Source organism: Nelumbo lutea, chromosome 4 (assembly GCF_056320005.1).
Source record: "Nelumbo lutea isolate HS-2025 chromosome 4, American lotus-T2T, whole genome shotgun sequence".
Classification (NCBI taxonomy): domain Eukaryota; kingdom Viridiplantae; phylum Streptophyta; class Magnoliopsida; order Proteales; family Nelumbonaceae; genus Nelumbo; species Nelumbo lutea.
In genome coordinates this window covers 92,751,343-92,768,127 of record NC_142687.1, presented here as the reverse complement: position 1 = coordinate 92,768,127, position 16,785 = coordinate 92,751,343, and the positions used below count along the sequence as shown (strand labels likewise).

Sequence of the window (16,785 nt, the reverse complement as noted above, 5' to 3'; positions counted from 1 at the left end):
ACTCTCCCATGGTAGCTCACCCAACAATGCATCCATCACTAAACTGTCACAACTCACAAGGTGTAAGATGATGGTGTTGGTGGTGGTCAGAAAATTTCCTCAATTTATTTTTGAACTATAAGTATATAAGTTGGAACTGCCAAGTTTCATTGGCTACAAGCTTCAACTTTCAACCAAGATTCAAAGTATCAGAGACTTTGGAAAAGATAATTTTAAGAGACATATTGCAACATATTTTAAATGCTAATGGATACAGTGGAAAAATTAAAATACACATGGATATGCTAGTAAACTTAAATAAATGCTAATGGAAGAATCAATATATGTATGTATATACCTTAAACCTCAGGGAGTCGATATAATTTGTGTTAATATTGATAAATACATTACAGAAATTTTAAGAATAAAATTTAACACTTATTAATAAACATCCACTAAGAAAAGAGAACTTAAAACTAAGAATTAAAATGCATACAATTATGACAAGCAATTAGAGTATGGAAAAATTAAAATATATAAGGATAATTTAAAAAGACAGAGTATAAGTATTGGGAACACAGAGTATTGAAAAGACAATTTTAAGACATAAAATGTTACGCTTTGGATGCACATGAACATAGTGAGAAAACTAAAATACATAAGGATACACTAGGAAAAGTAAAGTAATCATAAAACTTACATTAATGGCATTAAATTTGTCTTAGACGATGGCATTAATAATAATATAAATACGTAAAAAAAAGCACATACATTAAAAATTCATATGAACTTGAACCCAAAACACACATGGGAAATGTTGAAAAATGATATAACGACTAAAATATATATGTATGTGCTTATTCTTAGGGAGCCAGTATCATTATTGTTAATATTTATAAATATATGGATTTTTAATTTGAATTTGACTAGGAGTAAAAATGAGGGTTAGTGGGAATTAACGAGATAATAAAGAGTTAACAATGAGCAAATTTAAAATATCAATATATTTAAAGAAAGGAGAAAAATCCTTAAACCTCCCCTTAGTGTTTTTTTTGATTTATTTCCCAGAGATTTTCTTATGAATACGTTTAGAAAAATTCAGTAGCGTCGAGATCATAAAAGTTTTGACTTTAAATTAAATGGACCAAATGCCCCCTTTTTGATGGCGAACTAACACTGATTCAACCATTCAAGAAATAAGTAATTACAATTGTTTCCTCCCAGGCGGGGTGATGGAAAAAAGAAAATAAATAGTTTTTTTTTTTTTCACCCAATGCCCATTTTTACATGAATGTCCAATTCTTTTTTACAAACTATATGCCCATTTTGACTAACTTGTAAATGGTCACTAGAAGTAGAAGATCTACCTTCTCAAGTCAGAAGTGAGGCCACCCATGTAGCGTTTAGCAAATCTTATAGCACAACATGCGTCAAATGAAGTTTGGAAACTGAAACTAAGCTGCGAACCGAAGTAAAACACACCAGTTGGTCATGCTTGTTTCATGAGTCACAGCGCTGGCCCGCCCATTTCTTGCCCTGGAGCACAACACCTTGCTCCAAGCGGCGTGCATATTTTTCTTATATCCCCAGAAACAGAGACATCTCCATAAAGCACGCCAAAGAACTTTTACGTGTAGCTAACAGATTCGATAGATTTGTTTTTGGCTGCAAACATCAGAGACCGAGGATAGATAATAACCATATAACCGGTGGGGAAATGAGCAGCAAAATTTTCCCAAGTTAAAAAAAAAAAATGGTGAGATGAACCTCCTGTTAATTTAAGAACAACTTTTACAAGAATCAGTTCTACTGGTACTGGTTGTAGCAAAATCCACGAAAATTATCGACGTATTATCCTTTGTCCTCGAACTTCTTGCTTCATCCAAAATGAAATTAGCAACTTTTTCAGCAAAGTTATCCCCATCTGCAGAGTAATTATCTCTCATCTGTGCAGCTCGTACAAAAAAATTGATTTGTCAGAGTAGAACTGTCAAACGTTTCTCTTTTCTAGGCTTCATTGCAAAACTGGACAAGAGGGGCAGTACGGCTTACCTGAAAGACGAGCTGCATTGCCTTCTTAATGCTAATGACGTCCCATAAGCCATCGCTGCAGATTTATATAAATTGCAATGAATTCATAATTCTATAATGTTGATACAACAAAAAGTTAAAAAAACTATTTCTTTTTGTCATCAGTTAACTGGAAATGTTATGCAAAAGAAATCCAAGGTAAACAATCAAAGTTTACATGGTACAAATTCCTTGCTATAAAAGGTTTTGAACTGTGAGAAGTAGAAAAGAGCTGGAAAAAAATGGGACTATCCTTTCAGATTTTTGAATATCCTCATGGCATAAATTGCATGTGGCACAAGGGAAGATAAGCATCTTAATAATCCCAGACAAGTCCACTGAAATGGCAGACCCAAAAAACAAATGAATTGACTGATTGGTTTATAAAAATAACAAATTTGTCCACTCCTACCCCTAGCAGTGGCATTTGATTGATATTAGGTTGGAGCATTCTGAAGGTGCTAGGTACTAGTAAAGTCTCTCGCTGGTTGTAGCAGAGACTAAACTTGGGAACAAATCCCACCTTCACTGGGGTTTGGGGAGGGATACCCCTGTTGTAAAGCCCATTTACCTACCAAAAAAAATTGAGCATGGGGTAGGAAGTAGCCAATGAGACAACCGGATCATGAAATAGACCAAATGTGGAATAATGGGGAAATCACAAAGAGAAATTATGAATGGCACACACATCAAAAACATAAACAATGCATTGGAAGCAGAAGCACCTTGCCAATAGTGCAAACGCCTTGCTTGCTTTTTCTATATGTACAACTTGGCTGATGTAAGGCTCTGAAGTAAAGCGAAGATCCTGTTCTTTCAAGAATTTGTCACCAAGCATTCGGGCAAGGTTCATACCTGAAACCAAAGGAATCAAATGGAAAGGGTTAACAGATTATTGATTGACCAATTGTCAGTTTGCCACACCAGATAAAAGAACAAGAGGCATCACCACACAGCCGTGTTTCACCATCTCTCAATGGTTCTCCTGTCTCGTTCAGGCGGATCCGTTCAGATTTATTGGTTATTCTATGGTCTTCTGTCATCTTAATCTGTTTCCCACCAATACTGCTACAAATGGAATATCTTAATTAGTAAGGACATCATTCGAGTGAACACCATACAGTTGTAATAATGATAATCAGATATTGTAAATCCTAAAGACACTTTAAATCAAGGATACAAATAGGATACACACAGGAACTAGGCAGTTATAAATAATTTCCACTGAAGTGTTCCAGTTTCCAATTTTTCGTCATGAGAAAAATATATACACCCTCGTTGCCCATTCCAGCTTTTCTTGCTCCATGAAGTGGATAAATCTTAAAGGTAGTTAGACTTAACAGTTTATGAAACTACACGACTCCAATTTCCAACCAACTTGCAACTTGGGTCATGATTCCATGAGGGTGACCCTCACAGTACAACCCCAAAAGAAACAGTTTGGTTTGCCAAAGAGGGGGCATCATTTCAACATAAAGATCAAAATTCAATGGTCTTGAAAAGGGACCACCATACGAGTACCCTCATGGAATCATATTCCTTTCAATTTATGTTGACCAATTTTAGATGAAGATAGTCTTCAAACAATGACTGTCTACTCATAATTACACATGCACACATGCACCCACCAAGCCATACCTTACAAAACAAGCATCTTGAACACATACCTTACAAAACAAGCTGAATCCCCAACATTTGCACATTGAGCAAAGAAATCCTCAGGGCCATGAGCCCAGACCAAAAGCACAGTTGCAGTACAACCCTGAAAATAAGTGAATATTTACAAACTTGTACCATCATGAACTATTCAAGCAGAAAAAGAACTTGGAAAAATTGAGTAATATAGATACACTCTAAAATAAGTAGAACTAAAAGGGAGTACTGTAGTCGAGAAGCCAAACTCCTTTGACACCTCGTCTTTCAAATGCTCTTCAAGCTAGTACTGTAGTGATCTCTCCTACTAGCCAAAGGGAAGAGACTCTAATCCATTTGGGGAACATTTACAGGTTGATAAAATGGTGGTACAAAAAGCAAACCAGGAACTGCACAGGGTTGTGCTAGGGAAGGATGCATGTTTTTGCTTGACAACCAAAACAGGGTAAAGGTTTTCCTGGTGACTCTTCTCTTAACTTCAGTTAGCCTCTGCTATTGCAAAGGAAGCTGGTTCACAAGCAACCAAAGCATTTGTCCATCCCCCTGGTGTTCCTCCAGGTAGCCAGGTCCACTCAGTTTTGGGTACTGATGTTTACCCCTGCCTGTTTCAGGACTACCAGCTTTCTAGCTGCCAGCAGAAACCTAACTGCCTAGCACTGAGAAAGGAAATATGATAGAGGTTGGGAGGGAGAATGGTGTCAAGGGACTATAGATTAAGGACAGAGAATAATGTGAAAGAATTTGGCAGATGATCTGTAATTTCTTTGAAAAGTTAAAGCAGAAAGAAATGGGAGGAAGGTTAGAAACTGCTCCTGGGGTTGAAGACAGTGGAGTTGAAGAGTGTAGTGCTGAAAGTGAAGGAGAAGGGAGGGCAGAGGAAGAGACAGCAGAGCAATCTTTACCCATTTTTGCGTAAAAAATGGGGATCCATATTACAGAAACAATGAAGCCAAGGTGTTTGAAAGCAAAAATGAAAGGAGGGGAAGAAAAAGTTGTCAGACATGGAGAGAGAAACTAAAGAGAGATAGAGAGTGATGACGAGCTTAGTGCAAGAGGGGAAAGAAGGAAAGGAACTCATTAGAAGAGGATTGCAGCTAGGGTCTTTTTTTTGGAGAAAAGTTAACTGGTTTCATTAAGAAAAGATAGGAGTACACAAGAGGGTGTACAAAGGAAACAATACAAATAGAGGGCACACCCCTGAATTTTACACAGGAGGGATCTTATCACAGTACAGAACTTCTAAAAGAGCACCTATTTTTGCTAATCCATCTGCAAGAGCATTAAGTTCCCTTGGAATCCAGCACAGATTTGCGTTTGAAGCTGCCAGTAGATCCCTTGCCTCTTCCAGAAAGTGACTGAGTCTCCACGGCCCAGCTTCCTGTCTTCCTAGCCATTTTATAGTGTTAGCTAAGTCTCCCTCTATGGATAGGTTCTGAATGCCTAGACTGTTGATTAATCGGATTCCTGTAAGTGCAGCCATCACTTCTGCCTTTGTAGAGTCAGCTACTCCTATTGGCCCACTGTACACCCAGCAAGTGTTCCCATTTTCATCCCTTAATACTCCTCTGATACCAGCTGCTCCGGGAGAAAAGGAAAAACCAACATCCCTGTTTAGATCATTTATAGAGACTCCTTTGAACTTATCTGAGATGGAAGCCCACTGATTACAGAGATATGTAATGTGATAGCTCAGATCAGTCTTTGATTTGGCCTTATTCTCAAGCAGGTGGTTGTTCTTTTCTTCCCAAATTCCCCAAAGTAAAGCATGCAATACTATTTGCCAATACACCATACCTCTTTTACTCGATCTTTTGCCTTCCCATTGATGGAGCAAGTCCTGGAGGTGCATAGGAGCAACCCAGCTATACCCAGCTAGCTGTAGAAAATGGTTCCAAATGTCCCTAGTTTCCTGACAGTGGATGAAAAGATGATCAGTTGACTGCCCTTCTCTCAGGCAAAGGATGCAGACACGAGGGGAGATGAAAAGTCTGCCAAAATTCTTCTTTTGCAACAGCTCACAGGTGTTTATCCTATGCAGGCAGGCCTCCCAAACAAAGAAACACACTCTGGAGGGGATGTAGTTGCACCAGACCTTCTTGAAAGGGAAGTGACAGTCCTGCTCCTCTGCAACCAGAACCTTGAAGAAAGATTTGGAAGAGAACTGGCTTATGGGGTGGGGTTTCCAGACACGGGAGTCTAGGGAGGTGGGGGAGATGTAGACTTCTCTAATGGAAAGGAGGAGTTCAGTTAGCTCACTGATCTCTGAATCCCTTAAAGGTCTTCTGAGGCTCAAGTTTATGTTGTTCTCAGTGGGAGAAGAGGGGAAGCATTGGGAGATGGTTGCTTCTTTGTTTAGGGTAAGGTTAAAGAGTCTAGGGTAGGAAACTGCTGAGGTAGAGCTACCCCACCACAGATCAGTCCAGAATTTTATTCTAGTACCATTGCCCATTTTAAACCTTATGAGAGGAGAGAGGTTGTTATAAGTTGTGATGATACCTTTCCAAAGGCTTGATGAAGTTACAAGGTTTGAATGAAGGTCGCAGTCCCAACCATTGGTGTCCAATCCATACTTGTTGGTGATGACTGCAGCCCAAAGGAAGTTTGTCTCTGTAGGGAATCTCCATAGCCATTTTCCAAGTAGCGAAGTGTTCTTCTCTTTCAGGTGACCAATTTCCAGTCCTCCAGCCTCTTTAGAATTACAGGTCTGAGCCCAACTCACTAAATGACTTATTATCTCCCCTCCACCTTCCCAAAGGAAGTATCTTTGGAGTTTCTCAATCTGTGTTCTGATTTTGGCAGGAATCTGCAACACTGAGAAGAAATAGATGGGCAGGTTTGCAAGGGATGCCTTAATGAGTGTTAGTCTCCCTCCTTTTGATAGATAACAGTGTTTCCAAGTGGCTAGATTCTTTTCATATTTTTCCAACACCGGCTCCCAGAAACTTGGACATTTTGGGTTCCCACCCAAAGGCAAGCCTAGATAAGTTAGGGGAAGGTTTTCCACTTGGCAGTTCAGAATTTCCTTGAAACTTTCCAAGAGAGCTTCTTCGAATTGGTTGTCACTATACTATGTGTAGTTAACCCTGAACCCAGTGGCTAGTTCAAAACAGTTCAGAACCCTTTTCACATTTGCTATGTTCTCCAAATTAGCTTCTAGGAAGAGAATAATATTGCCTGTGAATTGGAGGTGGGAAATGTTGAGAGCACCTCTTCCTACTTCAAAACCTTCGATTAAATTTAGATTTTTTGCCTTATCTACGAGCTGGCTAAAAACATCCATCACTAGAGTAAAGAGAAACGGGGAAAGAGGTCATCCCTGTTTAGGGGTGCAAATGGATTGGATCATGATCCAATCCGATCCTATTTGGTTGAATTCGGATCACCCTTGGTCAGATCTTCGGATCAGACCCAATGATCCGATCAGAAAATTGATCAGATTCGGATCACCCCCCTATCCGATCTGATGTGGTATATATTTATAATATATATAGTACATATATATATGTTATTTATTTATTTATAAATTTTTTATATTATTTTTTATAAAAAATGTATATATATGATGAAAATAATTAAAAATATTTGTATTTTTTTGTTTTTTCTTTATTTAAATTGGTTTATTTTATTTTTTCTTTTAATAATTTATTATTTTTTAAAGAAAACAAGTTGGATCAAATCAGATCCGAAGATCCAATAGGATTCGAATTTAGATCGAGTCCTATTGGATCAGGCATGAATATTGTCGGATCGTATTCGAATATACCCTGATTCGAATCCAATCCGATCCGTTTGCATCCCTATCCCTGTTGAAGACCTCTGCTTGCTTTGAAGTAGCCTTTGGATTCTCTGTTCAAGAGGATTGAAAACCAGGTTGAGCTAATGCATCCTTTCATCCACTGTAACCATTTAGCACCAAAGCCCCTCAGTTTCAGAACTTGAAGGAGCCAACCCCAATCAACTTTGTTATATGCCTTTTCAAGATCTAGTTTGACAAGAATGCCCGACCTGCCACTCTTCCTTCTCTCTTTGACACTTTTCTTTGCTATAAGGATGTTGTCCACAATTTGTCTACCTTTCACAAAGGCAAACCGATTAGGGGGGACCAAATCTCCTAGGACTTCTGATCCTTTTTGCCAAATTTCCAAGATTTTGTACACACTCCCTACTAAGCTTATTGGCTTGAAATTCTTTACATCCAAGACACCTCCTTTCTTCGGGATGAGACAAATAAAGGTCGAGTTATTACCTTTATTTACAACAGCCGAAGAGTGAAACTCCTTAAAAACCTCCAGGAGATCATCTTTTACTATGTCCCAACATATCTGAAAGAAGAAGATAGAAAAACCATCTGGCCCGGGGGCTCTATCTCCATCCATGTCGAGTACTGCTTCCCTTATTTCTTGCTCCTGAAATTCTCCTTCAAGCCAGTTCCTCTTTTCTTCTATTAAGTAGTGTCTGTTATCTTGTCTGCATCTTCCACTTCCCTTTGGTCCACTTTAATTTTTGAGATATGGTTTTTCCTGCGCCTCCTGAAGCATAGTTGTAGAAGAATTTTGAATTATTTTCACCTTCCTCTAACCATTTGATCCCAGAGCTTTGTGTCCAAAAAATTTCTCTCCTAACAACATTTTCCTAGGTATATCTCGACTTCTCTTCTCCTCTTTCCTTCTCCATCCAAGATATATGCCTGTTCCTTTTGATCTAGATCCTCAAGCTCTGAGAGGAATAACACCTTTTTCCTCTACAAAGGATTTAAACTCTTCTTTCCCCTAGGATCTCAGTTTTCCTTTTAGGTATTTCAGCTTCTGCAGAAATCTGTGACCAACCCATCCTTCTACTGTATATTCCTCCCACCAGGAGGTCACTTTCTTGTGCAGGTCCACATTTTTTCCAACCTGAACGGGGATTTTATTTTCAGAACCTTATCTGTCCTCAGTACTAGTGGCCAGTGGTCTGAGGTACAATGAGGTCTGATTTCTTGAATGAGTTCTGGGAACTGTTCTGCCCAATCTGGAGATACTAGAAATCTGTCAAGTCTGCACCTTTTCAGATTTTCTTACATGTTTGACCAATTGAATTGGCCGTTGTAGAGGGGGAGGTCACAAAGGCTGTGTCTGGATATGAATTCTGGAGAATTCCCTCATGCTTCTAGTCATTGTTCTTCTGTTCGAGTTTTCTTGTGAGAATCTTGTGACATTTAAGTCACCCCCTAAAACCCAAGGAATATCGTCGTACTCTTGCAGAGAATCCAGCTCTTCCAAAAAGTTTTGCCTATCTGAAGGGTTGTTTGGTCTGTACACTATTGTCAGAATCCAATTGAACCATCAGATTTATTAGTGAACAAAACTGAGACTGTAAACTCTCCTTTATCTATCTCGATGCCCGTAACCTCCTCTTCGTTCCAGGCCAGGATGATTCCCCCTGAAGAGCCAACAGATGGGAGAACTGCCCATTTCTTTCCTTGGATTCCCCAAATTGCTCTTGGCAATTTTCTGTCAACCACTTCTTTCTTGGTTTTTTGCAAAATGACTATATCTGGCCTTTCTCTTCTTAAAGTATCCTTTACCAGACTTCTCTTAACCTGGCCTCCCAACCCCCTGACATTCCAACTTAATATCTTCATTGAGTTCCAGTCACTGATTTTCCCTTATCTGCCCTAAAACCTGAAGTTTTGTTGTCAGTTAATCGCCAATGGAGTCGCTTTAGTTCTCTTTTTGAGCTCTTTTCACCACTCTTCCTAGTGCCGGATTTCCATTTGCTGCCACTTCCCCTTTCTTTTCCCAGATTAAGAGAGGATTCCTTTTCTCTGCTTATCCCTAATTTTCTTGCCATGTCTAAAGTATCTTCATCCAGTTGCCCGTCTGTTCTGTGGTTGTCCGAAATGAGAGAGTCACTGTTCAGCATTGCTTGATGGTTTGGGTTTTCTCACGGTTCATGAAGATTATTTCATAGAATGTGAGAGCTTGGGCAGTGCGAGGAAGAGGGCAGTACTAAAGATCTTTTAAGAAAGGAGAAGCCCGATATTGTATTGATCCAAGAATTAAAACAGATGGATGTAGATAGAAAATGGGGGGATCAAGAGGGGATGGATGCGGAGAAGGGATTCAGAGTGGTTGGAAGATGGCATTCTGAGGTGACAATGGAAAACAAGTCATTCAAGTTGGAAGAGGAATAGACCAAAGATAGTTGTGCTCTGAAAATCAGAGAGAATAATAAGGTGACGATATTGGTGCCGGAGAAGGTCATTGTATGGGTGAAAGGGTTCATGGATGGAGCTATCAACTCGATTAAGGAGGAAGGGTGGAAGAACACCATGGCAGTTTCAGGAAAAACCTTTGTAATCGAAGTAAGGAGAAATATTAAGGGGTGGTTCATTTCTGTGACTGAGTTTTTTGGATTAAGGGGAAAGCAGATGATTTGCTTACCGGAAGGCTGGTTGGTCTTTGTGGAGGCGTTGCAGGCTTTCCTTGTGGCTGTGGAACGGAAGAAGAAAGATGAGAAGGTAGTTGTCCAGAACTCAAAAGCTAGTGACTGAAAGGTTCAGATGAAGGAGGTTATGGCTAAAACCAGTGGGAGTGTAGAGATGCATGGACCATCTGCTCCTGGTGTGGAGGTTGCCTGCTCCTCCGTACATCAGCGAATTTTGGTGGGTGATGGCACAGATTTTTGGAGGAAACGGCTGGTGCTTGTGGCTGATAGGAAGGATTGGCAGAAGGTTCTGGATATTGTAGCTAAGGAGGTAGATTCGGAAAACGAAGTCGGTTTGTTTCCATTTGCAGAGACGAAGGCGATTCTTGATGTAGGCGACTGGAAACTTTGTTTAAACACAGTGGTTGTGGATGGCAGCCTCCTTCAGCTTCAGAACGGGAGCCCTCTCTGCAACAAAGTGGAGGTGGAAGAAGGCTGCTTACGGCTGAAGTTGTTAGGCCTTCCTTCTATCTTTGGTGGGACTCTGTACTTGAACTTATTGCTCATTGCTTGGGTAGGGTGCTGATGGGAATCAACAAAAGAAATCTGGGGGCAGTCGAGATTCAGGTCGCCAGAATCAAGCTTGAAAATGTCCCAAGATCCCTTGATATCAGTTCTAATGGAGCTTGGGTCAACGTGTGGGTGGCGTCTGAACTAGAACAGGTGTGGTGGGGAAGAAGTCCAGAGGTTGAAGATGAAGCTGTGCTGGCTAGGTGGTGGACACATGGAGGAAGGTTAGTGGGAAAAGAAGTGAGTTTGCCAAAATAGCAATAAGCAGTAGGTGGGGGAAGTCTAGGCGACAAGTCAGCCACTTAAAGAAATTAATTCAACTTTTTTTGAAAAAAGCAAAAGCCGGGGGGTTGGCCGGTTCGGTTACTAAACCGAACACTATCTTTAGTGACCCACGTGACCACTTAAAATGTCACGTGGGTCGGGGTAAGGAGGTGGGATCTGGGCCGACAATAGACCGCCACTTGGTCTATCATCGTCTTCCTTGGGTAGTTTTGCTGGGGACAAGAAGCAGCCGCAGAAAAAGGATTCACAGGGGGAGTTGATGTGGTTGCGTCGGCGAGTTCGTGAAGATCCAAGCCCTATGAGATGTTCCGCCAAGAAACCAAACCCTAGATTCGAAAGAGAAAGGTGCGAAGAAGATGCTAGGGCGGACGAAGGATGGGTTCGTTGCAGGGAGATCAGTGAGGACTCGGACGTCAACTCAGTTAGCGGTTCAAGTCTGGGTAGTGTGAAGGACGAGGCAGGTTTTGAGCCTGCACTTGGCGGGCTTATTTCAGGGGGACATAGAAGAGGTGAGGAGATGCAGTCCAGGCGGCTCTGAAGGCTCGATCGGTGTAGTGGGGGGTCCTGGAACATTGGGAGTAAGTGAAACTGATGAACCTTATGGGAGTAGCCCTTCTTCAAGGCTTCAAATTGTGCAAGGCGCAACTAGTGCAGCAAATCAGGAAAACTTGAAGTAGAGCATGAATACATCTGCAAGGGGTAAACTTTGGGGAAAGAGGCCAGATTGCCAGATTAGCTAGAACTCCCAACCAACTTTAGGGGACAGCTAATTACCAACTTCCCAAACCAGTTCGGGAGGCTGTGAATCTATGCCCGGAGGCAACCCCACCACTTCACTTAATCCCAGGTAACCGAGTCAATTCAGTTTTTGCTACTGATGAGTCTTCTATGTCCTTTGTTCCAGACTCCGCTCCCATTCCAAGCTTTGCAGCCCCTGTATGTGAAGTCAGTGTTGAAGGTAGAGGCCTTAGTGTTGCGGAGAGGCTGATGAAGGATTAGGAGGGGGAGCCGTTAGGAAGGTACATAAATGAGAAGGTGTGGGAAATTATTGAAGGAGTTTTTAATGAGTTGGAACAAAACGTCTTGAGGGAGGGTATGACTGAGATCAGAAGGGAGGGGTCAAGAGGGAGTAGATTAGGAAAGGAGAGAAGAAATGAAGGAGAAATGGTACGGGGTGTGTTGGTGGAAGGAAACAAGAAAGAGGATTCAATTGCAGAATTTGTGGGGAAACTGGGTTGTAGATTGGAGAACTTGAACATCCTGAAAGGCGGCTTACAGAAGAGAAAGGAGGAGATCAAAGTGAAGAAAAGGAAACTGAGCAAAGTTGAGAGGTTGAGAAGGGATGTGGAAGGTGATAAAAAGTTTGGGGTGAAAAGAGATAGAAGAAAAGGGGGGAAGTAGTGGGCAGGTGAAGAAGGGACGTGAGAGAGACTTGCTAATGAAGATTCATAGCTGGAATGTGAGGGGTATAGGAAGTGCAAGGAAAAGAGTTACAATCAAAGAGATGTTAAAGCGGTTTGATCCTGACATTGTTTTAATATAGGAGTCCAAAAGAATGGATTTTGATGGCAGATGGGCTAGGAGTTTTTGGAGAGCAAGGGGGATCAATTGGGTGGCTGCCCCTTCATTGGGAGCCTCAGGGGGGATAGTTACATTGTGGAAGAAGGATGTGGTTGAAGGTGTGGAGGAGCTTATTAGGAAATATTCAGTTTCACTAAAGTTCAAGCAGCAAGCGAATGATTTCGAGTGGGTTTTGACAAATGTTTATGGTCCAAATGATTACAGAGAGATGAAGGATTTCTGGGAGGAACTAGCTAATGTCAGAGTACTTTGGGATGGGCCTTGGTGTGTGGGTGGGGATTTCAATGTGATTAGGTTCACGGAGGAAACCAGCATTAGCAATCAGAGGGTGACAACTAGTATGAGGAAGTTTAACCGGTTTGTGGATATTTTTGAACTCGAAGAGATTCCCTTAGCCCAAAATTCATTCACTTGGTCCAATCTCCAATCAAGTCCTATTTGCTCTAAGATGGATATGTTTCTTTTCTCTTTGGACTGGGAAGACCATTGGGGCAACCATGCATCTAGGGCTCTTCCTAGACTGACCTCGGATCATTGGTCAATTGTGTTATGCAAAGAGGAGAGAGGGAATGGAGGCCCTGCTCCTTTGAGGTTTGAGAATATGTGGTTACTCCATCCTGGTTTTAATGCAAGAATTAAGGATTGGTGGAGTGATTGTAACCTGGAATTCAGGAGATTAGAAGAAAGGAAAAGTACATTGATGGATCAAACTGAGTTCCTTGACTCGAAAGAAGAAAGGGGTGAGTTTGGAGAAGTAGACAAGGAACAAAGGAGGGGCTTGAGAAATCAGTTAGAGGAGTGCCAACTTAAGGAGGAAATAAATTGGAGGCAAAAATCTCACTGCAAGTGGCTGCAAGAGGGAGATAGAAATACTAGTTTTTTCATTCTATGGCAAATGGTAGGGGAAGGAAAAGCATGATCTCAAGACTAGAAGTGGATGGTGTTGCTCTAACACAACAGAATGAAATTGCAGGGGCATTTATTGGACGCTTTAAGTCCATTCTAAGAAGGCCAATCAGGAGGGGGATATGGCTTGAAGGTTCGGATTGGCCAAATGTAAGGGAGGATAACAGGTGGAGGTTGGAAAGAAGGTTTGAGCTAGATGAGATTATGGAGGCTGTGTTTTCTATGGACAGAACAAAAGCCCCAGGCTCGGATGGTTTTACAATGGCCTTCTATCAAGATTGTTGGGAGATCGTGAAAGGTGACCTTCTGCTAGTGTTTAAGGAATTTTATAGAAGAGGTGTGATCAACCCGGGGTTGAATTCCACTTTTCTAGCATTGGTCCCTAAGAAGAAAGATGCTTCCCATCCTAAGGACTTTAGACCAATCAGTTTGATAAACAGTTTGTATAAGATCATTGCAAAGGTTTTGTCTCTGAGGTTGAAGGAAGTATTGCCAACAATAATCTCTCCAAATCAAGGAGCTTTTATGAGTGGGAGACAGATTACTTATCAGATCCTGATTGCCAATGAAAGTGTGGAGAACTTCAGGAAGAACAGGAAGAAGGGTGTGGTTTGTAAGCTGGATTTGGAAAAGGCTTACAACTTGGTGGAGTGGTCATTCTTATTGAAAGTTATGTCCAATTTTGGGTTCGGGACTCGATGGTGTAATTGGATCTTGGGGTGTGTTTGGAACGTTCATTATTCTGTGCTAGTGAATGGGATAGTGGTGAGTTTCTTTTCGGCAGTTAGGGGAATAAGACAGGGTGACCCCCTTTCTCCTTTCCTATTCACTATGGTTGCCAATGTTCTGGGGAGGTTGATTCATAGAGCAGATTCTAGGGGACTTGTTAGAGGTTGGAGAATAGGGAGGGGGGATATTCCCCTTACCCACTTACAGTTTGCAAATGATACAATCCTGTGTTGTGAGGGTGGGAACCTGAATTGTATCAGGAAATTGAAGTTGTCAGTACAACTATTTGAACAAATGTCCAACTTAAAGGTGAATTTTGAAAAAAGTATTGTGGGTGTGAACTTGGAGGAGGGTGAGATCAGGGAAAGTGTAGAAATTCTGGGTTGTGAAGTCTCAAGTTGGCCATTGAATTATCAAGGGATGCCTTTGGGTGATAACCCAAAGAAGGAGAGTTTTTGGACTCCGATGGTGGAATGATTTGAAAAAAGACTTGCCTCTTGGATGAAGAATTATCTCCCCCTTGGTGGGAGGATTACACTGATTAAGGCTACTCTAGCTAATTTGCCCATTTACTTCCTCTCAGTGTTCAAAATTCCTACAAGGGTTTCTAATAGGTTGGAGAAGATGATGAGAGATTTCCTTTGGGAGCCGGGAGAAGATAAAAGAGACCATATGGTGAGCTGGGAGGTGGTGACCAGAAGTAAAATCCTTGGTGGATTGGGGTTGGGGAACATTAGAAAAAGGAATATGGCTCTTATGGAGAAATGGTTATGGAGGCTCCCAATAGAAAAGGAGAGACTATGGGCTAGAATTGTGGTGAGCATACATGGTATGGAGCAAAATGGATGGGATGTAGGGATCCAAGCAAGGACCACAAGAATGTCACTATGGAAAGCCATTCATGACTTGCTTCCTTCTTTCTCCCCTCTCATCAGGTATGATCTGAACTCTGGTACTTCCATAAAATTCTGGAAACAAACTTGGGTGGGGAATGCCCCTCTTAAGGATTTGTTTCCTTCTGTGTATGCCCTCTCTGATTTAAAAAATGAGCTCGTTTCTTCCTTTATTACCCCTTCGCCTTCCTCTTCTAGGTTTGATTGGAATTTGGGTTTGAGAAGAGTTGTGAGAGATACTGACTTGGGTTGTATCTCGAGCCTCCTAGGCATCCTCCTTGATAATGTTTTCTTGGATCCTTCTAAGTTGGATTCTAGAATTTGGACACCCACTCCCACTGGCTCATTTTCTTGTGCCTCTTTTTTCAAAGTCCTAAGTCAACCTCCTAGTCCTGTTGGCCCTCCCTTCCCGGTTAAGGAGGTTTGGTGCAGACCTACTCCCCCTAGAGTTGGTAGTTTTTGTTGGGAAACCTATCTAGAAAGAATCAACACTGGTGATTTGCTCCAAAAGAAGACCCAAGACTTGTTTATCCCCTTACTAGTGTGTTCTTTGTAAAAGTGGAGGGGGACCTCTGTTCGGATACTCCTTTCTCTTGCTGTCTCATACTCTTGGCCCTCGTTTCAACTGGATATGAAGAATGCTTTCCTAAATGGGGATCTGCAAGAAGTGTATATGGATCTTCCAGTTGGTTTTTATGATAATGTTGAAAAGGGAAAGGTATGCAAGCTGAGAAATGCCCTAATTGTTTTTGGCTACACTCAAACTCAATCTGATCACACCTTGTTTGTGAAGCGCATGGGATCTTTAGTGTCAATCCTAATTGTTTATGTGGATGATATTGTTGTCACTGGGAATGATCTTAGTAAGATTGATAGTCTGAAGAGGAACCTGCATAAGGAATTTGAGATTAAGGATCTTAGAGAACTGAGATACTTCTTAGGCATCGAAGTTGCAAGATCGAAACATGTAATTTTTATCTCTCAAAAGAAGTATGTCTTGGACCTTCTCCAAGAGACAGGGAAGCTTGGAACAAAGGCAGCTAGCACCCCCATTGATCAGAACCATAGAATCAGTGCATCAGAAGGTGAACCAGTAAAGGACCTTGGGAGATACCAAAGACTTGTGGGTCGGCTACTATACTTGTGTATGACAAGACCAGACATCTCCTATGTAGTAAGTGTAGTGAGTCAATACATGCATGCTCCACGAGACCAGCACTGGAAGGCGGTTGACAGGATCCTTGCTTATTTGAAGGGACATCCAAGCAGAGGCATATTGTTTACTGATCATGGACAGTTGAAGCTAGAGGCTTATACAGATGCGGATTGGGCAGGATGCCTTGATGACAGAAGATCAACTTCAGGAGTGTGCACCTAGTTGGGGGTAACCTAGTCTCATGGAAGAATAAAAAACAAACAGTTGTGGCAAGATCAAGTGCAGAAGCCGAATATAGGGCCATGGCACATGGAGTTTCAGAACTTCTCTAGATCCGTTCTCTGTTAGAAGAAATCGGTGTATAGGTAGAAGAACCTATGATGCTATACTGTGATAACCAGGCAACAATTAATATTACCCATAATCCAGTCCAGCATGACCGAACTAAGCACATTGAAGTAGATAGACATTTTATCAGAGAAATGGTGACTTCTGGAGAAGTTTGTCTTCCATACATTTCTAATCTGTAGCTTGCTGATGTTCTCACAAAAGGCA

General features: G+C 41.4%; 1 protein-coding gene across 8 annotated transcripts in view; it reads right to left on the bottom strand.

Annotated features, from left to right (window-relative positions):
• Positions 1 to 1,135: 1,135 nt before the first annotated feature.
• The window catches only part of LOC148861834 (protein phosphatase 2C 70-like), a 57,547-nt gene continuing 41,897 nt past the window's right edge, over positions 1,136 to 16,785 (bottom strand). For 2 of the 8 annotated variants that reach the window (XM_088985275.1, XM_088985278.1), the window contains exons 9-14: positions 3,717 to 3,811; positions 2,999 to 3,114; positions 2,775 to 2,904; positions 2,032 to 2,086; positions 1,747 to 1,925; positions 1,136 to 1,644 (exon numbers count right to left, since the gene is read on the bottom strand). In XM_088985275.1, the coding sequence (XP_088841401.1) occupies positions 1,758 to 1,925; positions 2,032 to 2,086; positions 2,775 to 2,904; positions 2,999 to 3,114; positions 3,717 to 3,811 (564 nt within the window). In that variant the 3' untranslated portion in view covers positions 1,136 to 1,644; positions 1,747 to 1,757. Of the gene's footprint in view, positions 1,926 to 2,031; positions 2,087 to 2,774; positions 2,905 to 2,998; positions 3,118 to 3,716; positions 3,812 to 16,785 lie in introns of all 8 variants that reach the window. The other 6 variants (XM_088985274.1, XM_088985277.1, XM_088985272.1 and 3 more) reach the window with 4 other exon arrangements.